The sequence below is a fragment of the Pezoporus flaviventris genome, unplaced genomic scaffold (genome assembly GCF_033815535.1).
Source record: "Pezoporus flaviventris isolate CSIRO_AGI_PZ_B2104156 unplaced genomic scaffold, CSIRO_AGI_Pfla_v1 ptg000079l, whole genome shotgun sequence".
NCBI classification, from domain to species: domain Eukaryota; kingdom Metazoa; phylum Chordata; class Aves; order Psittaciformes; family Psittacidae; genus Pezoporus; species Pezoporus flaviventris.
Window position 1 is genome coordinate 5,527,467 of NW_026892627.1, and position 23,328 is coordinate 5,550,794.

The 23,328-nt window shown below is 37.1% G+C and overlaps 1 protein-coding gene across 2 annotated transcripts in view; it reads left to right on the forward strand.

Annotated features, from left to right (window-relative positions):
- Nucleotides 1-12,632: 12,632 nt before the first annotated feature.
- LOC133280005 (sodium channel protein type 5 subunit alpha-like) overlaps nucleotides 12,633-23,328 on the forward strand; it is a 40,730-nt gene continuing 30,034 nt past the window's right edge. The window contains exons 1-5 of one of the 2 annotated variants that reach the window (XM_061474284.1): nucleotides 12,633-12,948; nucleotides 14,482-14,600; nucleotides 15,891-15,977; nucleotides 17,057-17,185; nucleotides 21,364-21,443. In XM_061474284.1, coding sequence (XP_061330268.1) covers nucleotides 12,676-12,948; nucleotides 14,482-14,600; nucleotides 15,891-15,977; nucleotides 17,057-17,185; nucleotides 21,364-21,443 — 688 coding nt within the window. In that variant the 5' untranslated portion in view covers nucleotides 12,633-12,675. Of the gene's footprint in view, nucleotides 12,949-14,481; nucleotides 14,601-15,872; nucleotides 15,978-17,056; nucleotides 17,186-21,363; nucleotides 21,444-23,328 lie in introns of those variants that run through there. The other variant, XM_061474283.1, reaches the window with a different exon arrangement.

A 23,328-nucleotide genomic window follows, 5' to 3' on the forward strand; every position in this document is an offset into this window, starting at 1 on the left:
CGTTGCTAGGGGAACGGGCGGAAGGGGCGTGGCCATGGGAGGGGGAGGGACTAACTCTCTCTCCCTTCCCTCAGTCTCCGCCTCCTATAGCCCTTAGTCGGAGAAGTTTGGGAGGTTCTTCGTGTGTATTTGTCTTCCCGGGGTCATATAGGGTCGGCTGCGTTGAAGAAGACTTTTAAGATCATCAAGCCCAACCGTTAACCCAGGACCACCACTAAACCGTATCACTGCGAGCCTCATCTACGTGGTTTTTGAACACTTTCAGGGACGGTGGTTCCACCACTTCCCTGGGCAGCCTGTTCCAATTTCTGATCACCCTCTCTGTGTAGAAATTGTTCCTAATATCCAATCTAAACCTGCCCTCTTCATCCCTCCTCAAGGTGCCCCACGGGTCATGTTTTCTCCCGAGAGGCCACTGTGGTCACTTGTCCCCTCTGGGGGGCCCCATTTAGGGCTCAGGCATTCAGGCAAGGCTGGTGTAGGCCACAGAGCTGCTCCAGTTTAAAGCCTGAAGTGAAGTGTTGGAGGCTTTACACACACCCTTTAGGGTGTCCAGGTTCACCACCTTTGTTTTATGGGTCTGTGGTAGGGCACATGCTTACAAGTGAGATCCTGTCTTGCCTCTTGGTTGAGGCTGCCCCACTGAGAGGGTAGCAAAGACTCAACTATGTTCCCCAGAGAGCCAACAGATACTGTATTATTTCATCTAATGAAAACGGATTCCTGAAAATGATTGTGTTATGGAATGAAATGCAATACTGTTTTCCAGAGATGCTTCCTCTCACCCCAAGTCTGGAATATCACTTTGGCAATAACCGTTCAGCTGCAGCAGTGAGCGTGTTCTGGGTGAGGCTCTGTATGAAGTTGTGTACACGACTGGCTTCTTGGCACACCTTTTTGATATACGGGTGACTTCATGATGGTAGAACAGTGAAGGTGCTAATAATTAATTAGTGAAAAAAAATTACCAAGAGAGGAAAAAAATGTGTAAAGAAATAACGCAAAAAAGATATACTCACATTCTTTTTCAGTGCTGGTTACAGCTATAAGGAGAAGACGTACTGGCCAGTTATTTCTGCTAATTTAATCTTTGCTTTTTCTGATACAGATCACATTTTCTACTGAATGCACAGTGTCATCACAATTGCAAGTTTCAAGGCCAGGTTGGACGAAGCCTTGGGTGTGATGGTCTAGTGTGAGGTGTCCCTGCCCATGGCAGGGGGGTTGGAACTACATGATCTTAAGGTCCTTTCCAACCTTAACTGTTCTATGAGTCTATGATTCTAAGTGGAGGGCATGATTCTGAAATGAGATCTGCCTTGATCAAAGTCCATCCTTAACTTCTGTATTTCTACAATTTTATCTCGTTACAGACATGGAAAGCATCTGATTTAAGGCATCTCCTAAGACAAATGTGAAATCCATTTATTATTTAATAATTTTTTTTTTAATAATAAAATTAAGGTTTTTTTTTTGTTCAGGGTTTAGTTGTGTACTGGCTTCAGGCTAATGGTAATTGTCAAGTTATTTCCGATGCTGTCATGCGTAAAGTATGTAATTTTATTGCATTTTGGACTCGAGAAGAATGAGGCAGCATGTTTTCTCTAAGTAAATCCTGAGCAAAGTGCGTTACTACATTTCAGTATGCATTAGTCCATTAAGAGGTTGATGACTTCTTTTCATAACAATGATTTTCATGCATACTTTAACGTAATTTCTTCTTTCCTTTAAATATATTGACATTCCTATATTGTTTTTGTGTTATTCTTTGATAAAATGAAATAGTAATTTCATTCATAAGCCCTAATCATCATTTCATTATCCATAATCACCAACAGATTTTCATTAAGTAAAGTTCATATTGTGTCATCAAGCGCAGTCATCATCTTTTGAACATTTGATTTTAATTTGAATTTGTTCATGGACATATAATTTTTGGTTTTTACATTATTATGCAATTTCAAAATTGCTTTTCCTCTTTTTCATGCATTGAAGAACTTTCTGTGGATAGTTGCTGCTATTAATATACCTAATATGTTGTTTGTTAGGTCAACAATTCGTTGCTCTAAGGAGAAAAAAAGTACAGTGGTCCCTTTGTTTCACAGAATTGTTGCAGCTAGAAGGGATTTCTGGGAATTGCCTGGTCCAATAAAGACTGTATTTACTGAGGGCTGCTAAAAATATGAGTATTATGATAGCGATAATTTTCTAGTTTCTGTGTGTATGTTTATCAAGCCTGAAGTAAAGACAATATTATGCAAAAAAATACTGTAGGTAAGATTGTCTTTGTTATGCTGTAAACCTTTCAGCCTTTCATCATGATAGAACCAATCGTATAATGGTTTGGGTTGGAAAGTTCCTTAAAGATTACCTAGTTCCAACCTCTTGCTATGGGCAGGGACACCTTCTGCTAGACCAAGTTGTTCAAAGCCCTTGAACACTGCCAGGGATGGGGCAGCCGCAGCTTCTCTGGGCAACCTGTGCCAGGGCCTCATCACCCTCACAGGAAAGAATTTATTGGTAATACCTAATCTAAATGTTCCCTCTTTCAGTTTAAAGCCATCCTCCTTTGTTCTTTCCCTATATGCCCTTGTAAAAAGCTCCTCATGTTTGTATAATTTTAAGAAAATGGTAAAATAATCTAGTTTATAATGTTAGTTGTGTTTGCTTTTGGATTTGGAAGAGAAGGATCATGGTGAGTAGATGAGTCTAAGGATTATTTTTCAATTTCCATGAAAACTGATTGTTTTTGGTCAAATTGTGAATTTCTGAGAAACTAGACTTAGCAAACAGCTGTTGAGCCAGAAAGGAAGTGGAGGAGAGCCAAACATGCCTTGGAAGTGAAGCCAGGATGTTGAGATGAGAGAAGTAAGGATGGAAATGCCAGAATGTAAGTATGTAGGGTGAATGATCATTGTAATAAGTAATAGTGTAAAGATGGTATTTCCTTAATAATAGTAGGTTTAAGATTACTATAGACTTTGCCAGCTTCTTCTGTCTGCTGCTCTGTTCCCTCTTTGTGAGGTTTGACACTCACAGCATTTAAAGAAAATGTTAAAAGTGTTTAGACAGTGTAGGAATGATTTGTAGCCTGAGAAGTACGAATTACAGTGTAAAGTTCAGATGGATTTTGTCTACAGAAGAGAAGATGAAAGGAAACATCATTTAAATTTTCAAATAATTGAGAAATGTGGAATAAACTCATCTTTGTGTCCATGATGAATGAAACAAGAAGTAACAGGTTGAGCTTGAAGTTGGGGAAGTTCAGGTGGAGTACAAGAGGAATATGTTTTGGCAATGAGAATAGTGAAGCAGTAAAATATGTTGTATATGAAGGTTTTGGAATTACCATCTGTTGCAAATAAATATCTACAGGAATTACACCAGTAGAGTTGATGCTGTTTCAGGCTAAAGCGTGAGCTAGTTTGCTTTAGAATATCACTTCCAACCCCATTTTAAAAATTAAATTAAAAAACTACAAGTAGAATTTTTTTTTTGTTTTTCATAAACAAAGGTTTCTTTAAACCTCTAGGAAAAGCTGTAGTAAGTTCTGTAGTCGGGAGAAGAACTACATGAATTCAAGATATTCAAAGGACATGGTGGATTCTTCATAGCTTGAAAATGAAAGTACTGTAGCCTATATATAATTTATGGGCATGACTCAGTAACTCTCTCGTAACTGTTTGAAATTACTGGATTTAGTCTGTGTTTTATGGGATGTGAAACTTGGTGATCTTAATTCCTATTTAATTTTATTGTGTGGCTAAATTTTCCTGGCATATATTTTTCTACGTGTCTGCATAAGCAGACATTCAGATAATACCACCCACTGGTTTAAACTCCTTCGTCCAAAATATTCTGTAAAAGCCACAAAAATACATTCACAGACAACATAATGAGCCCAGTTTTTGCTGTGGTTCTCTGGAAGCACTATGTCTATAACTGTCCCTCTTGCTGTTGGAAAAGGCCTGAAAAGATGCAGAATATTATCTGGAATAAAGTTGTGATTTTAGGTGACAGGCAGATTCAAGGTCACGCTGGACAGAACCTTGGGAACATGGTCTAGCTTAAGGAGCTCCTGCCCATGGCAGGGGGGTTGGAACTATATGATCTTAAGGTCCTTTCCAACCCAAACCATTCTATGATTATATGTTTATTTTTCTTGCACTGTTTACAGTAAGGAAATATTTGTAGAAATCAAATTAAAACTACTGCAAATGAATTTGCAATAATTCTGTTTTTGACTGCTAGATGAGGAGTTAGTTTTTGCACTGGTACATAGGAGTGAGAGAGTTACAGGAGTCACTAGGGCAGCTGGCATGTCTGAGTGTGTGTTGCAACTGGGCTACTTATGAGCAAGGGGACTTGCAGAAAGATGACTACACATGCATTCTTAATGACTGTAATTTTATAGAAGCATAGAATGGTTTGGGTTGGAAGGCACCTTAAAGCTCATCCAGTTTCAACCCCCCTGCCCCTGGCAGGGGACCTTCTGCTAGACAAGTTTCTCCTAGCCCTGTCCTACCTGGCCTTGAAGACTGCCAGGGATGGGGTAGCCGCAGCTTCTCTGGGCAACCTGTGCCAGTGTCTCACCACCCTCACAGTAAATAATTTCTTGCTAATGTTGAGTCTTAATCTACCCTCTTTCAGTTTAAAGCCATCCACCCTTGTCCTATCCATACATTCACTTGTCAGAAGTCCCTGTCCAGCTTTCTTGTCAGCCCCCTTAGGTACTGAAGCTGCTGTATAGTCTCCCCAGGGCGTTCTCTTCTGCAGGCTGAATAAGCTACTTACTGCATGCAAGTAGGAGATATGGAACCAGTGTGATGGCAACTGAAAGCAAAGGAAAAAACAAAATTTCCCAGCCATTTTGATAAACCAGATACCTCACCTAGCTAGAGAGGAGGGACAGACAGAGCTGAAATTCAGGATGGTTGGGAGAAAGGAGATAACTTATTATTTCAGCATTATCTTGCTTTTAAATTTACTTTTTTGCATGACTCTAACTGCAGACAACATCTATGCTAGTTCATTAGCATATATGGTTGGTCAGTTTGTTTAAAATTTGTAAATCTGTGTGGCATTACATAATGTTTATGAGTTGCATTCTTGACATGTTGAAGTTTAGACTTTAATCATGCAGGGAGCTACAGTAAGAAACAGGTTTGAAACCAAATGGCTCAGTCTTTGCTAATGCCCTTGTATTTATCATGTCATGGTTGTGTTTGGAGGAATGCAATAAAAGGTGAGACTTTAAGAATAAACTATGTTATCAAAATGGCATCAGAAATGCTGTAGACCTCTCAGAGACTGTAGTAGCAATATTTTGCATGCTCTTAGCATCTTTTGAGAAATATAAAATGCTTCAAAAATACTAGGATTGTTTTTCAGAGTACTAAGGGGAAACAGATGGGATAACTTGAACTTCAGGCACTGAGCTAATTTTCAGACTTATTCAGTGTACATTAGGTCATTAGGCAGAAAGCTACTTTGTGTAACAATGCATTTAATGTGTACTTACCATAAAAGCTTTTTCCTGTTATTCTGTAAAGCCAATTAGTTATTTTCCAAATACGAAATTTCATGTCTCTGTCATTTCTTGTTTCATTGTGCAGCATGAAAAGAAATGGAAATGGCAACCATATAAATTATTATCTTAATGAATGCATTGTGCTTTATATTATTAGATTATTTTCTAAGAGGGATTGGGGTACACCTTTAGTTTATATCGAGATACTTATTAGGCAGAGCTCCTTGTTTTTTCTGTGACAGACTCATACCTTTATATATTTTGTATAAGTTTCTGTTTGTGTGTTGGTTTTGGTTTTATTATTATTTGGTTTATTATTTTTTATTCTGCATTCCAAGTGTTTCCCCACTACTTTTCTTCTTGTCTGCTGTTCTGTATTATTTGTGTTTCAGGGATATGATATTTTATAAAAGATGTTCCTGGCACCTCATCTAGGTCTCGAAATTAAGAAGAATCCTGAAGCTTCTGGCTGGGCAGCTAAATCAATTCAGCCCATGAAGGATGCATTTGAGTTTGCACTCTAATAAACGTCTGTGCAGTGTGCATTATTTAGGGATACGTTGGCTCTTAATGTGGTATGTCAGAGGTTATGGTGTTTCCCAAATTGTGGGCATGCCTCTCCCTGCATGCCAGTTTAGGTTACAGACAGAAGGGAAGATTGCAAATTCTCTGAAGTTGCAGATGTAGTAAACATAAATCTCTGCAAATAATTTTCATTGCAAGTGCATCTGATGCAAATGCTTGAATTACCAATGTGTATGAAATTTTATTGCTGAGCCATGAACTGCCTGTTCAAATACTGTTCTGTTGTGGTTTGAGCCCAGCTGTAAATCAGAACCACGCAGTCTTTCTCTCCCTCCCTCTCTTCCCACCGCCCCCCCCCCCCCCCCCCCCGAGGGATGGGGAGGAGAATAGAAAGAATGTAACTCCCATGGGTTGAGATCAGAACAGTCCAGTAACTAAGGTATAACACAAATCACTACTGCTACCACCAATAATAATAATGATAAGGGGAATGACAAGGGAAGAGAATACAACCACTTATCACCCGCTGACCGATACCCCTCCCAACTGAGCAGTGAACTAGCCCTTCTGGGTAACTGCCCCCAGTTTTACATCCTGGGCATGATGTGCTGTGGTATGGAATACCTCTTTGGCTAGTTTGGGTCAGGTGTCCTATCTCTGCTTCCTCCCGGCTTCTTCTCCTTCCTGGCAAAGCATGAGACTCACAAAGTCCTTGGTCAGACTAAACATTACTAAGCAGCAACTAAAAACATGAGTGTTATCAGTGCTGTTCCCAGGCTGAAAGTCAAAACCACAGCACTGCGCCAGCTACTACAAAGGAAAAAAAATGACTGCTACTGCTGAACCCAGGACACTGTCCTATGAAAATATGCTATCAGTTCTCAAACTGTGTACATATGTATACAGAGATAGGGGGAGATTAGAAAATGAAGGTATAGTGTAATTAAACAGTAATGATTTTGAGCATTTGAGAAGGCCACAAATGTTCACAAATTGTTTTGGTACTTAACTGTCCATCCTGTTAAATATGTGTGCCCTTTTTTTTTGTCCGCATTTGACTAGTTTCCATTTCAGCTTTTGTTTGTTGAATTGAAGAGCCATCCACTATTAAAGCTCACATTCATCTGTAAGTCCTTATGAGGTCTCTGCTTGTGAGTATGATGAAATAAAGTGGAAAGTATGATGGAAAATGAGTATGATGGAAAATGAGAATGATAGAAAACATCCCTGACTTTGCTCACTGGTTTATCCTGTGCCACATTTTTTGAAGATATTTTCCTGGAAGGCCTAACCAAGATGGAATATTAGCTTGCCTACCTTTTAAACACACAAGCTTGTTTCCCCAAATGACTCTAAAGATCTGCACGCAGACTAGAAAGTGTACTTAAGTTTTTGTGGTATTTGGCATCAGTGCCTTGACAAATGCTGTCACCAGGGAGACCAGATTTCAGCAATTACATCTCTGTGTTCCATGTGGCTGTCCCACAAAAGGGCACTTGAAGAGCCATTGCACTGAAAGCAGAAACAGCTTTCCCAGACACTGATCAGTGATAATTCTGTTTCAAGCAGAAGCAAGGAAATGATGTGTTCACACTCTGAAAATTTGTATATAGTGCTGTTGCTCCAGGGCAGCATGCATTTGATTTGAAGGCTTAAGAGAAAATCAGATTCTTAATGTGGAAAACCTATGATTTTTTACTCAGAAATTCTGTCTGTCATGATATTTTTGCAGGCTTACCAGATTTCAGAAAGTTGCATTAATGAGGAACTGTTTAATTTGAAAGTTGATTGGAAAACTTTTTTCATTGCATGTGTTCAGGAGGCAAAAATAACAGCTGATTTCTGTTGATATCAGCTTTTTGCTGTGATTATGATTTGTATTTATTATACACAAATGAGACATTCTCTATTCCTGTGGTGTTGCTATCATTAAGGAAACTATAAATGAACCATACCTGTGCTCAGTCAGCATGAGTTACATTCCCTGCTCTCCAGAGATTGAGATTCTGCCTTTAGGAGAGTAATTTTATGTCTGTATTTATACCTGTTTGCTGTTATGTACACAGTTGAATTTTCTGTGTTTTGTGGGGGTTTCTGTATGAAACAGTGGTTTGCTTTTGCTGATTCAAATGGAGGATCATCAGCGTCACTTGTTTGTTTGAAAATCACTTGTGGTCAGTGTCAACTAATGGGCAGGGAACTATATCAGAAGGTGCAATCAGCTCCATAATTAGTCATGATTTGTCTCTGTGAGAATCTTAACAGAACTTATACAGTCAAAAGATACTTGATATCAAATTTAATAGCGTTCTTCATCAGTGGATGACATGATCTAGTTATGTATTGTATGTTTTGTTTTGCAGGATCCATTTCTTGAAAACATGAAAACCCTTTCTCAGGCTCAAGTAATTTTTCTTCCAACTATTCTGGTTGAAGTTACTAGATGTTCTTAGTGTGTAAGTAAAGTGATGTTGATTTTTCTATTGAAATTTTTATAAGTGTATTTATTTTCTCTCTCTAAACCACTTTTTTACTCAAACTTTCTGTGCATGAGTGTTGTGTGAATAATAGCGTGGCTATCGAATAACTCAACATACAGATTTCAGAAACATTAGTTGATGATAGTGACTTTTTTTGTTTGAAATTTAGCATCCATTCCCTATCCTATCCATCTGGTATCTTGTAATTTTAGCCAGTTATAGACTGTATTGTAAAGATACAGCTGTATTTTAAGGGGGATGCGGTGAGAAGGATTGGGTTTTCAACGGCGTGAATTTCAGTATTCTCACATATAGTAAGGGCTTCCTGGTCACTGGCAGGTCTGAATCAGATAGCTAAAGGAGGGAAATCATGCTGAATTTGTTAGAAACTTAAACAGCAGTCTCATTCCTATAAATGGGAAAAATAGGAAGAGAAACCTCATATGAACACTTCTCCCTCTAAGATGGAGGTACCTGATGTATGTCTGTTATCCTACTGAATACAGGAGACATAGATTTCTAGGATTATACCACAGGGTACTTCACAGATAGAAGCTCACAGATGAAGCGGACAGATAGAATTTGAGGATAAGAGTGTCACGCAGTGTGCATGAATTGTCAAATGCCTTAATATCTTTAATAACTGTATTTATCAGTAATTTAGAGCAGCATCTAGTGTTTCGAGTTACGGCACAGTCACAAGATTATGTAAAAATCTGTTTTTTTCAGCTTTTGACATCTGCACATTCTTAGTCATTAAACTAATGGTGATGTACTAATGCTACCAAGAAAGAAATGTTTTTCTTGTGCCCTGGCAATAGGAAGAAAAAAGAAGTGTGCTATACTTTGCAGTTAATGGAAGAGACAGATCCATGTCAAGAACATGGTGATGAAATTAACAGAGTTAGTTATTTCTATAATGAACTTCTTTATATATATATATTAAACTTTAGGTTTTGTTGTTTGATGTTTGCTTGCTTGCTCTTTTTATACTGAGGAATGAAACTGGGAAGAAAACAATGTTCATACTATGAAGTAAATTTTCTGCCCTCTCCTTGCCCCTTTAAGAAACTCCCTTCCTAACAGGAGAAGGTAAACTTTACACAGTAACATAAGAAAAGATACTTGTCTAAATGTTTTCCTCTTAGCTGCAAGTCCCAAGGCTTTCTTTTAACAGCCACAAATACAAATTTTGATATTTTCCATGCCTTCCTTTTTTCTGATTGTAAATATTGTAGTATGCAAAAAGGACAGAAGGAGTTTGAGTTCTGTCTTTTCTCCTTGTGCCTCATTTTTCACAGGGGCAGAGTGATGAAGAAGGCACAGCAGAAAAAAAAAGTCTAGGTAAGGATCTGTTTTGTATTTAGTTATACTAGCTGGTACAGCATTATAAATGTGGCTGCTTTTTATTGTAGCAGATATAAAGCTATTATAGAAGGATGCTCTACTGATCTTTAAAATTCTGGTCTCTTAATTGAACTTGTCTCGAGAACATACTGTTGCTTTCTGGAAGAATAACTTACACTATAACTTAAAATGGTTTATTGTTGCTTGCATCACAGAACATTTAGTGCTCTATTTCTTTAAAACCATCTTTAGTTGTTTCCTTTGCTGATGATATCTATCAAGCAAAGTGTTTGATCACAATTGTTTTTCTCTTTGCGTGCATTAAGGCTGCCTGGCTTTTAAGGACAGCATAGTTCCTTTGGTAGAATTCTTCCAGAAAACCCCATAGTAGCTCTCTTATCATCAGGAAAGACAATAGAAGAGATTTGCAATCTACCCAATAAAGAGTGGGGGGAAAAAAAAAAATTAGACAGTAATGGGTTCTGTGGATATAACTGTAAGAGAAATAACTACTTAGCAGTAGGGCTTACCATTACTGTAAACATGTTGCTATCCAATAGCTGTTGCTAGCAGGCTTTATATATAACTTTCAATTAAATAAATGTGATTTCAGATATGAGGGTAAGTGTTGTGAGTTTTATTTTATTAAAACATGGTTTGTGTATTCTGATGGAAGAACAGTAGAATGTGATACTGACTGTACTTTGAGCACTGATCTTGTATTTATGAAATAGTATATTTGACTTCAAGATTTTGTTTTTGTAAGGTTTAATGAACATACATTATAGCCTGGGAATAATACAAAAATAAAAAGAATAAAACACAGTAATATATAACTCTTAATTTCTAACTGAAAGCTTTCAATAAAGAGCAAATTTTGTGCCTATATTTAATGCATGCTGGAAAGTTCAGTTGGTTAAAACCTCAGAATGAAATGCAAAACAGCAGATCTTGTTTTCGTATGGTTTTACAAATGTATTTCCAGCTGAACAAAAAAAAAACACCCTTCTTTGCTTTCAATAAACATGATTTCAGCAGAAATAAAATAATTGATTAATATTTAGGTGATTAGTCTTCAAAAGTATCACCCATGCACTTTTCCCTTTTTTACAGCGTTCCCAGTGAGATCACAAAATTTCATTTACTGTTGTCAGAAGAGCAACTAAGCTCCTCCCTCCATCCCTCCCACAGGCATCCTGATACAAAAGGAAACTTCCTGCATGGGAGCTAGATAGGTAGACAGGATGTTCTTTTGTATGAAACTGTGCAGGTGGGAAAATGAAGACTCTGTCTCTTTGAAGATACAAGCTAGCTGATATTAGCAAAAGAAATCGGTGTGAAGGTGTTTTATTTTGAAGGGGATGTAAGTATTTTGGTTTTGCTAAATGTTTGTATACTATGAGAAATCTCAACTGCTAATTTACTTAATTTAAACCTATGTATGTTTCATTAAAATATTCAGGGATGTATGCATACAAGTGTGTGTATATATATATAGGATACATGCACACATGTTTTGGAGTCTTCGATATGGTCTTATTTAAGGTATGGGTGATACCAATTTCAGTGACACAATGTACCTAAGAACACATGTCTTTAATGTAGTCCTATTCTATTGCTGTAAGCATGTAGCTATTCCTGTATTTGACGTGTGACATTTTACTAAACATTAATATATTTCTCAGATTAATTACTGACTACTTCTTTGTCTTCTTGTTTTGTTATGTGGGCTTATGCCCTCAAATTGGCTTTACTACTACCTAACCTGAGTTACACTTATCCTGACATAATGGAATTTCTTTGCCAACACAAATCTGGAATGTTTTTCTCATAAAATGCTGTTGAGGGGTATTTTTCAGGATTTTTAGGTAATGCACAGTCTAGCCTGTGGCATGCATTTCTGATTTTGAGTGATTAGATTTGATTATGTTGATAGCGTGAATAACTCTGTATATTACATCTGTTAAAAAAAAACAAAACAAAGCAACCAAAAAAAGACCCCACTGATACATATTTATCCAAGCACAAAGGTTTTGCTGGGGCTGGGGGGAGTGGGAAGCAAAGAGTAGGGGAAAAAGTGTGGGGTTCAAGAAATGGCCATGTATTTTAGAAACAGCAGTAGTCCAATAAAATGTCCAAGTTTGATTTTACAAAGAACTAAAATCTTTCAAATCTGTTCATAATTAATTGTAGTTAAATAGAAGAAAATGGTGATGAGAGAGCAGAAGTATTTTTATTGAAACTGGGTAGGTTATAGCAGTAGCTTTTTTCAAGGCATTGTACAATACAGAAAAGAGATAATTCCTACCCTATTTCATAAGGTGCTTTGTTAGATGTTTTCTTGGTTTGTTTTTTTTTTTTTTTGTATTCCAGGTGAGCTGAGGAACAGTTGTTCATGTGAGATAAATATTTGAGCTAGTATATTTGATTTTGTGCTTTCAAACAAAATCCTACCACATGGATACATTTTTGTTCTTTTTTTCCCCATATCAAAGAATCTGCTAAATGTGTATTAAACCCCAACTGAACAGATATTTTACCCTTTATTTTTTCAGATCCAGGTGCTCACAGGAAATATTCAGTGGCTATTGACAAGGGAGTGGATAGAAATAATTTGAGACTCAGAATTGATTATAATACAAGCTGGAACTAGGTTGAAACACAAGGACATTTTCTATTTATGTTCCCTGATATTATTTTTAATTTGTGCATTATTTCTGTTATTTTCTAATTGTCCATAGTTTTCTCTTTTAAGTTACTTCTAGCACTGGAAATAAACATATAGAAGGAAAAATGGATCCCTTGTTTTGCTCTTCAGAAACTAGCAACTTTCGACCTTTCACCCGTGAGTCCTTGGCAGCAATCGAGAAAAGAATTGCTGAGAAAAAATCCCAGCAAGCCAAAGCTAAAAGGGAGAATGAGGACAAAGAAGTTGACAAAAATAAGCTTACTCCTAAGCTTGATCTGAAAACCTGCAAAAAACTGCCATCTCTGTATGGGGATCTTCCTGTGGAGCTCATTGGGGAACCCCTGGAGGATATTGATTCATACTACAGTGATCACAAGGTTAAAACTTTCAAAAGCATTATTTTATTCAATTTTGTCTTCTGAACGCTTAAGAGATAGTAAAGCCTCTATTCAGGAGCTGGTGGGTTTTGATTCTTCTGTAGACGAAGATATTCTTCAAATATTATTGGTGGTTTTTGGGTCAGGAGTACTAAGGTATGCTGCACATTGTGTAACGAAAAGGTATTTCAAGTTCCAGTCAGCAATTAGGATTAATTGTGAAAACCTGATACACTTGGTAGATACAATTGGATAGGAAATATATTCTGTGATCACTGATACTTTGTTTTCCAGAGCCACTTATATGATGTCTTTGGGGCTGAGCTTACTGTCATATAAACAGTGCCTGTCAAACAGTAAATGACTTACTGCATTTGTTTTGCTGAATTACAAATATTAAACAAATTGGGGGAGACATATGTGAGATATTTCAAGTACTCTGTGTAGCAAACCCACATATTTTCATTATAGTAAATTAATTTCCAGTTATTTTATGTCTCATCAGTTTTGTTTATTGTACCATATTTATATTGCATACTCTCCGTGATATTTCAAAGTGGTTTGTGCTGTAGCCTACAGGACTTTGTAAGGTAGGTACTAGAGAAATCCCTTCTAAATTAGATGTCCATTGTATGATTAAGTAAGGGGTACTTGACCTGAGGAACAGAAGCTTCCATCCAGCCCTATGTTGCTTTCTTTACTTTATACCAGCAAGTTACTGGAATATAATAATTTAATCAGAGAACATGCAGAAAGCTTTTTTCTTCCTGAGATTTCTTTTCTCAATGTAATCAGTAATAGTCTTGATGAAGAGAAACTAAGTCTGATTCAGTTCAAGATGTTTACAGAAAAGGTAACGAACTCTGCTTTTTTAGTTAAGAGATTTCATTTTTACTTCTTGTGGCAAAAATACTTGGAGCTTCGTAGACCTTAAGGTAGCTTAGAGGAAATTTACAGTGCTACTTGGTAATTTAGATGTATTTCAAAACTAAAATTTTTAGTTTAGGACTAGATTCTGGCAGTCGTACACAACGTGTTTTGTAAATAATTTTTTTGTAGCCTATAAAGCTATCCAAGAGTAAGGTACTTTTGACTATGATTAACACCGTTGTTGCAGTCCCCAGATAATATCTTTTGATTACTTTGACCAAGTGAGTATCATCATTTGCTCTTCAAATTCATTCTCATTACTAACTTCTTCCTCACAGGCAATAATGAACTTTTGTCTTTTAACTTTTGTTCCTGCTCATGGCAGGGGGTGTTGGAACTAGATGATCTCTAAGATCTGTTCCAACCCAAACCATTCTATGATTCTGTGATTTATGTAGCTGCTGTCTTTCTTTCAAAATGTGGTATCGTCAAACCATAGCTCCAAGTAAGAATACAGGAAAGCATTACTCTTAATTGCAGTTAGATATCGTTCTAGATGCAGATTTGAAAACCTGAACATTTAATTTTGGGGTGAAATTTTGTTTCATTAAAATGTTTGATACTGTATGAATCTTTTTTTTTTTCCTTTACTTTTTTCCCTAGACTTTTATGGTATTAAACAAAAGTAGGATTATTTACCGGTTTACTGCCACATCTGCCTTGTGTATAATTAGTCCTTTTAATCCAGTCAGAAAAGCAGCAATTAAAATTATGATCCATTCATATCCTTTTATTGGTTTCCCTTACTTCAGTTTTAAAATATACTGTAACCTTTTCTGTTGTTCTCTTCCTTTGTTCATATGCATGTAAATGTAAGCTCATATAGCTGTGAGAGAGATTTTTCTAAAGTTATATTGAATGTTGGTTTACAACATTTGAGATATTTGCATAGTGTTGGTATACACTAAAATGCCAAAAAAATCTCAAATCTGCAAACCTGATGTTTAAAAAAAAGTTTAAAAAACCCCACAAAACCCAGTGACATCCTGGGAAGGGTGTGATTTTCAGCCACGCTTTGCCAAAAGAGTCTGATGATATCCCCAAAAATGTGTTCTGCACTCAAGTTTAGAAAGGTCTGAACAGCCACCCATTTTTTTAATCTTTTTTTTTTGCAATAATATGAATGTAGTTTGGAGTATGTAAAAATATGAAGGATCACAGGTGTAAAACCATAGGCTGAATAGTTTCTGCTCTTTCTGCCAAACATCTGATTTCACTCAGAATTATATTAATTTGAAGAAATAGGTCCTTTTATGGCAACTTATGGCTGACTTTGAATGTGCATTCATGCTATTAGAAATTGCTAAATTTACTGTTCAGTTTCAAATAAACCCTAAATGTAAGACCTATGTTTGTTAGAAAAACCCAAACACTTTTATTAGGGTAAACTTTTATTATAAGTGAACTTTCATGAAAGCATGTTTTTTCTTATGTATGTTTTCATCACCTGCCACATAAAATGAGAAAGCTTTCTGAACTTGTGGCAGAGCTTAAGTCTCTCCTTTAGGCATGTGTATATGGACTTCCAGTTTCAAGGAAGAGTGGTTCTTGTTAATTAAGCTTTTTCATCTGTTTTTCCTAGGCTTAAAAGCTTAAAACCCTCATTATTATGGGATTGTGGCCCATTTCTCTTTATCTCCTGCTCCTGCCAGGAAGAAATGAAGGTTTCTAAAGTTTCAAATAGCAGTAGACAGCAGAGGACTCAATAATTTTTTTCACTAATGTTCTTCATCTCTTCTGTCATGCATATTATGTCCTGCTCGTGTCCTAACTTCCAAAACTATCTTCACATGCAAATAATTCATTTTTATTTTTAGATCGTTAAGTTTCTCCATCTGAGCAGAATTTTGAGCTGACATCATTTTCTTTGGAAAATACATGAAAAGTCCTGATCATATTTAAAACCAAAGAAATTATTTGAAAACCTGTATGATTTATTATGTGCATATCAGCAACTTTTTTGAACATCATTTTTTTACAGAATAGAACTTTTTCCTTAACTTATTATTCACCTTATTTACTTGCTTTATTATATGTACTGTGGTACTCAATTGTGTTTCCATGACTGTAAAGCTTCCACATGAACTCTACTGGACTGAGTAAGTATTTTGGTTACCATTTTTCACTCTTTCTTGGAATACTAACATGCTGGACTGAAGAATTTAAATAATGTGGTGATTCAGTTCTGGGGCTTTAAAATTCTCAGGCAGACCTCTTGGGCAAGATTTGGGATTATTCTTATTATTATGTCACACAGTCTTCTGTGGAGCTTCAGTGCCTTTTCTTAGAGGCTTACACCATATGCCTTTTTTTCTATGTTACCTAATTTTGTCATCTAATGTAACATAGAAGGTTGCCCCATTTTTCGTTTTAAGGATTAAGCCTTCTAGAGAGACTGTGCAGTAGGATTCTAACTTAATATCTCTCATTCTAAGGCAATAACCTGAATTTCTGCTATGGCTGGCTGATGAAAAAGCTGTAAAGGAATAAATATTAATTCCATTCTTCCTTGCTGTTTACATTAGGAAACAGTTACATTAGGAAGCCACTTAATGTTTTGCTATCTAATTGTACAATATATCAAGTGTAACTTGAGCTTATGTTCCAGAATTAAATCTTGAAAATGTGGCTGGAGCCTCAGAGTTTCTATAATTTTAATTCCTCTAATTTTGGGGTAAGCACAGTGATAATGATAGCTTAATTTTATGTAGGATTTGTCAGAATAAATGTATAGAATGTGCAAACATTATAGGCTAAAAATAAGTCTTTGCTGTTATTGTTCTGCCAAAATGTTGAGGCTTGGTAATTTGCCAACCTGCTTTAGTACATAAACACAGCCATAAAAACATTTCATAAGGAAATGTGAACCATCCTTCATCCAGAAATAGTATCATATACTTATGTGAACATATGTGTTTGTAGATTTACATGGAGATCTTACTAAAATTCAGGAAGGCATCCTCTTATACTCATGCTATTTCTGAAATTAATGTAGCCTGTCTTATTTTACTTCACATTTTCTACCTTCATCTCCATCCAGTGACTAAATAATACAAAAGGTAGGAATGTGCCTGAATTTTTCTCAATCTCATTAATATTTTTATTTCTGCAACTTTAATGTGTACTTTCCTTCTCAGATATATTTTTACTGCATTTTAATATGTACTTTCCTTCTCAGATATATTTTTACTGGCATATATACTTGTGAAATACTGATAAAAGTAGTAGCAGCAGGATTTGTTTGGAATGAATTTACCTTTCTTCGAGATCCATGGAACTGCATGGATTTTGTCACTACTGTCGTAATGTAAGTAGAATTCAGTGTTCTTTTGCACTCGAGGGATAAACACCCAAATAAAATGCTGTTCGATATTGCTGAAGTTCTTTAGAGTGTTTGGCATCCTACCTGCTTAAGGGTTACTGTGGTTGAATTATCCTTTGCATATCTGCAAAGAGAAGAATAGTCTAGGCCTTAAAGCGAGACCTAAATGCAAAGCTCATTTTAGAACTGATTGTTCTCAGTATAGTACATATTTAAATTTTGTAAAGAGGTGATTGCATAGACAGCCAAACCCAAGCATGTGTGTTTATATTCTTAGTTGTAATCTGGATCAGCTGAAACTCATTTGAGAAGGATCCAAAGTGGATCACAAGGGTGTTGAATGACATGGTGATAAATAAAAGGTAAATCCCAAGAATGATTTCCTTAATGCTTAAGGAAAAACACACTGAACTTTGTATACACAATTATGGGTTCTGAAATGGCTTTCACTTGTTGGAAAGATGATGTCGGAATTCAAATAGATGATCTTGTGAAAGCACCTCTCTGGTTTGCAGTCATGGGCAGAAAAGGAAATAGAAAATGAGGACCTTATGGGTAAGAAATAAAGAAAGAAGCAGAACATATAGTTGTTTCTATGTGTGGTCTTGTATTTTTCTCTAGGACAATATGTGATTTTGCTCCTGACATCTCAAAAGAATTAAAAGAAGATACAGAGAAGCTGTATATCTTTTATTCGATACAATAACAAACAAAATAGAGTAGAACTATAATGAAAAAAGAAAATACAGAGGAGGAATACAGTTGAAGTCTGTGGCATAAAGCCAAAAAGAGAATAAGTCATTTTATTTTATTTTATTTTCTCCTACAACAAGAGCTAAAGGCACCAAATGAAGTTGCCATATGGCAGAATAAAAAAGGAGTAGTTTTTCACACTACATTCCTCCTATGGGAGGTTATGGATGGAAAGAACTTAGTTTGATCAGGAAGTCATCTGCACAAAATCCCAGATAAAAACATATTAAGGGTTACTTTTAACACAAATATACTATGTCTTGTTCAGGAAATCCCTGAGCTATAAACTTACTGGAAAAATTAAAACCGGGAATCATCACTGCCTTGATTCTAAACTCCCCTGTAAGAGTCTGTTGTGAGTAATTCTTGAAGACAGGGTAATAGGCCAGATGGAATACTGCTCTGAGCAGTTTTAAATTCATGTCAAAAGCAACTAGCTAGGTGGACAAGAAATGAGGAGGAAGCCAAGTCAGAATTTGCATCTCTAATACAGAATGTTAATCTTGAAAGCAAAATAGTTGTACTTGCAGCGGTGAACAGATTCATTCATATCCAGTCTCAGAGCTTTCAAAGCAAATATGTCATGTAGCATTTCTGAATGATTTTCAGTTGTCATATTCCAACTTATTAGGGGTGTAGAGTCATTTAGATTGGAAGGGACTTTCTATTGATCATATGGTTCAGCTCTGTGCTAAAAGAGTTACTAATTCAGATTAGGCTGCTCAGGATCTCGTGCAGGGAAGTTCTGAGTTTCTGTAAGCATGGAGGTTCAGCAACGTCTCTGAGCTAGCTATTCCAACCACATTGTGTTGGTTTTGTTTTTTTTTTCTCAAATTTCTAATTGAAATGTCGTGTGTAGCAACTGATGTCTGCTGCCTCTCATTCTTTCATGGTGAGCTTTCAAGAGCAGCCTAGATCCATCTTCTCTAAGCCCTTACATTGGACAGCTGCAGCCAGCAATTAGATTCCTGCTCCAGCACATTAGCCTGCTCTTCTTCAGACTCACCAAATCGAATCCAGCCTAATAATTTAACCATCTGATTATCTTACTGCCCTTCTTAGAGCCCTGTTTGGACCTGCTCCACTATGAAAAATGTCTGAAAATGAAAAAGCTGGACACAGATTCATTCTCAGAAATCACTTCCTTCAATGTGTGAACTAGACTTCTCAACATATGAGCTAGACTCATGTTAATCTAGCCCAGCATGTGATAGGGATTCTATTTCACAAAGTGTACTCTGCTCATGCATGTTCCGTTTGTCTTCCATGACCCTAAGTCCTTTTCTGCACAGCTGCTCATTGTCTAGTCTGTCCTGAGCTCCTACTTGCGGTCATGATGACTTGGGGGCAAGGTTTTGTCTTTGGTTTTGCTGACCTTCGTGAGGTTTCTACAGCCCATAACTCCAGTCTGTCAAGTTCATGCTGCAGAGCAGATTTGCTACCCCTTGTATTGACTGCTTTCCCTCCTGGTTAGTATTTGTGAACTTGAAGGCAAACTCTGTTCCATTCTTCAGGATGTTAATGATCCCATGAGGGATGCCAATAGTTACCAGCCACCAGCTGAATTTGGACCCTTCAATCACAGCACATAGATTCATGGATAATATTTCACTTCCACAGATTTATACACTAGACTCAAGGACCTGGGAGGCCTGAGAGCAGACCTCACTAATCAAGGCAATGCTGAGTAGTTTCAACTTTTGAATGTCCTTTGGCACTAGGTTCCCTGCCCCCTTAAACAACAGGCCCAGGGTTTCTTTAGTTAACGTTTTACTGCTGATGTACTTAAAGCAGCCCTTCTTGTTGCCCTTCATATCTCTTGCTAGCTTCAAATTCAGCTGAACACTTTGTCTTTCCTTGTTTCATCCCTGCATGCTTGGCAATGTCTTACTGTCCCTTCCCAGAGCTGTCTCTGCTTCAACCTTCTGCATGCTTCCTTTTTGAATATGAGGTTAGGCAGGAGCTCCCTGTTCAGCCAATCTGGTTTTCTGCCACATCCGCTTGACTTTCTACAGGGTAGAGTGTGACATTCCTGTGCCTTAAAGAAAATACCCTTGAAGATCAGCCTGATGTTCTGGGGGTTGCTTTTCCCTTTGGGAAGTTTCAGATGCCTGGACATGCTGAAATCTGCTGTCCTAAAGCCCAAGATAGTTATTCTGCTGTTCATCTTGCTTATTTCTCTTGGGGTCTTAAATTCCACCATCTCATGGGTTCTGTAGCAAAGGCTGCCATCAACAGTTATACCCCTGACTGTCTTTTCCTTTTTCGTAAATAATAGGTTATGAACTCAGATGTCATCACACACATATATATGGATGTAAGCAAAGTATTAGTATGGGTAATCTGTAAACTATTAAGGAGCTTACACATTGTTAATCATCAGCCACTATCAAGAAGTCCAGCAATTGTATGAACAATTTAATTTTATGTTCTTACTTTCCTACCCATGCTCCTAATTAATTTGTATTCAAGCAGATATAATCACTTTGCACTATAGTATCTCCTTCTGGATTTTTTTTGGAGGGGGGTCCTATCATGCAACAAATAAAAATGTTTGGAACAGTTAACCGAAGTGCAGTTATTCCTTAAGGTACTTCAGAATTATTGAATGTTACAGGCTAGGCAAAGTCATAGTGTTCTGATCTATTGCTGACAAAGTCCATGCTTTGAGTGAGAGGTCAAACTCCTTTCCACTGGTCCTTTCCAACCAATGTTTATCAGATTCTGTTATTGAGAGCTTTTATTTTAAGGAATTATGTTACCAGTTATGATCCTGTCATAAGATGAATCACAATTCATGTCCATTCAGACATGAAAGACACCTTATAAAATATATTATGTAATATAAAGCCTGCTTAAGTGCTGTATTGGATATGCTACTTTTTATTTTCTGATATTTTCAAATTGTTGAAATTATTAAATTGAAACTAATTTCAATACTCAAGTACCTAGCTGACCGTTAAATAGAAAGAGAGCCATGTGGTGCAGAATTAACATACTGTAAACCTAGCTTTTCTCAACACCCTTCTCCTAAAGTATGTATTGTATAGTTTTGAGGTAGCTGCAACATATATTTTCATGCGGTGTTCTAAATCAGATTAGCCTCTGACAGTTATGACAGTGAAGATTTTATATTTATTTGACATTTGATGGATAATAACTCAAAAATTAAGCATCCAAATCAACATTAAGTAAAACCCTTATTTTTTTTCAGAGGTACTATTCAAAAGTCTTTTTATTTTATATCAGTATCTAAAAATGGACTTAGATTCCTAACTTTATATATCTACCTTAGGACATAGTTGACCTATTTAGTTGCTATACTTTATTCATTACTGTGTGCTCAATATGCATATGCTCTGAAAAGCTAGATCTTTGTCATTCAGTTATATGGTGATTTAATTTTATAGCTATGCTACTGTGGGCAAGGGTTCAGCTCTTCGAACTTTCAGAGTACTGAGGACTTTGAAAGCTATTTCAGTAATACCAGGTAAGGAACAACATGTTTTACTGATTTTCTCTGTGCTTCAGCAGTATGCTAATTCTAATTCCTCTCCTGTTCTTGTCTTCAGTTTTCTGGTCAATTTTTGTGACTGTTAAGGAGATTGCAATGTGTAACTGTTTTGCAGTCTGTAGTAAATTTCAGCAGCACCCCAATAGAATATTTTTTATCATTGTTGTGGTTTAAGCCCAGCTGGTAACCCAGTACCTGCAGCTGCTCACTCACCCCGTGCAGACCTTAATGTGTAGAAAGTGCCTCCACTTGTCTCTTGAGGCAAAGGTGCGTAATGTACAGGGCTGCATGCGGTGCGCACTGGTGGAGGTCCTCCTGCAGCAGGGACTGATCTGCAGGACGCTGTCAGTAGTTAAAAGATGTCAGGGAAGCTGACAGGGAGCTGGACTGCTTGCTCCAGGCCCAAACTGCTCATGGGCCAGGAGCATCACTCACCCTGTTGTCATCATCTATATTACCCTTACAATTTCTATGTAATTGTAAAGATATTTTTTATTTTTCTATTGTAATAAGAATTAAACATAAGAAATGTTTAATTTTTAATATTAATACCACCGATCAGTACTTTTTGTTTCATATTCAGTATGGAGAAGAGAGATTAAATGTAATTTTACTTTTTTTCTTACCAAAGACTACTAGAAAAATCATGGCTATCACTCCCTGGCTATGTCATAGTTCAAATTCAGTTATTCTGCCAGAATATTGGTCTCCAGTTTGTATGTAACCCATTTTCACAGAATTACAGAATGGTTGAGATTGGAAGGGGCCTCTGGACGTCGTCTGGTCCAGCCCGTCTTCTCAAGCAGAACCATCTAGAGTTGGTTGACCAGGACTATGTCCAGACAGCTTTTGAGTATCGTTGAGGATGGAGACTCGCCAATGTCCCTGGGCAACCTGTGAAAGTGCTCAGTCACCCTCACAGTGAAAATGTGTTTCCTGATGTTCAGAGGGAACCGCCTGTGTTTCAGTTTGTGCACATGGTTTACAGACTTGTCACTGGGCACCACAGAAAAGAGCCTGGCTCCATTCTTTTTGCATTCTCCCGTCAGATATTTATACACAGTGAGATCCTCCCTGATCCTTCCTTTCTGAAGGCTGAACAGTCCCAGATCTCTTAGCCTTTCCTCACAGGAAAGGTGTTCCAGTCCTTGTCATCTTTGTGACCCTTTAGAGGGCTCTTGCCAGTGTGCCCATGTCTGTCTGATACTGGAGAGTTCAGAGCTCGACCCAGTACGCCAGATGTGACCTCTCCAGTGCTGAGTAGAGGCAAATGATCACCTCCTTTGACGTGCTGGCCATGCTTTGCTTAATGCAGCCCAGGATACCATTCAAGTTTGTTGCAAGAGATCATTGCTGTGTCATGTTCAGCTTGTGCCCATCAGAACCCCAGGTCTTTTTCTGCCACGCTGCTTTCCAGCTGGGTGTTCCCCAGCATACATTCTTTTCTCAGTGTCACAGATGCTCTTTTGGTTTTGAACTGGTGATATCTCTAAGGCATTAACTTCAAAGGCAAAGTTCCATGAGGTCAGCAGAAGCTATCCTTTATTGTAATGTATATTTGGCACAATGTGAAGTACTTGTTGAATGTTAATCAAGCACAGAAATCTGTCCATATTCATTAACATTCTAAAAGAGTTTGCTTAGATGCCATCTTAATTTAGAATTTTCAAGTTAGCAAAATTAGTGTTGGAAGGAAAAGCCAGATAAGATATGATTAGGAATTTTAAGTAAAAACACATTAATCATTCCTATGATTTATTTTACCTCATTTAATATTCTGAAGTTACAAAACCACAACATACTTGCAACTGTTGTATATTACCATATGGGAACACTACTGCGTTCCTCTTCTCATTTTACA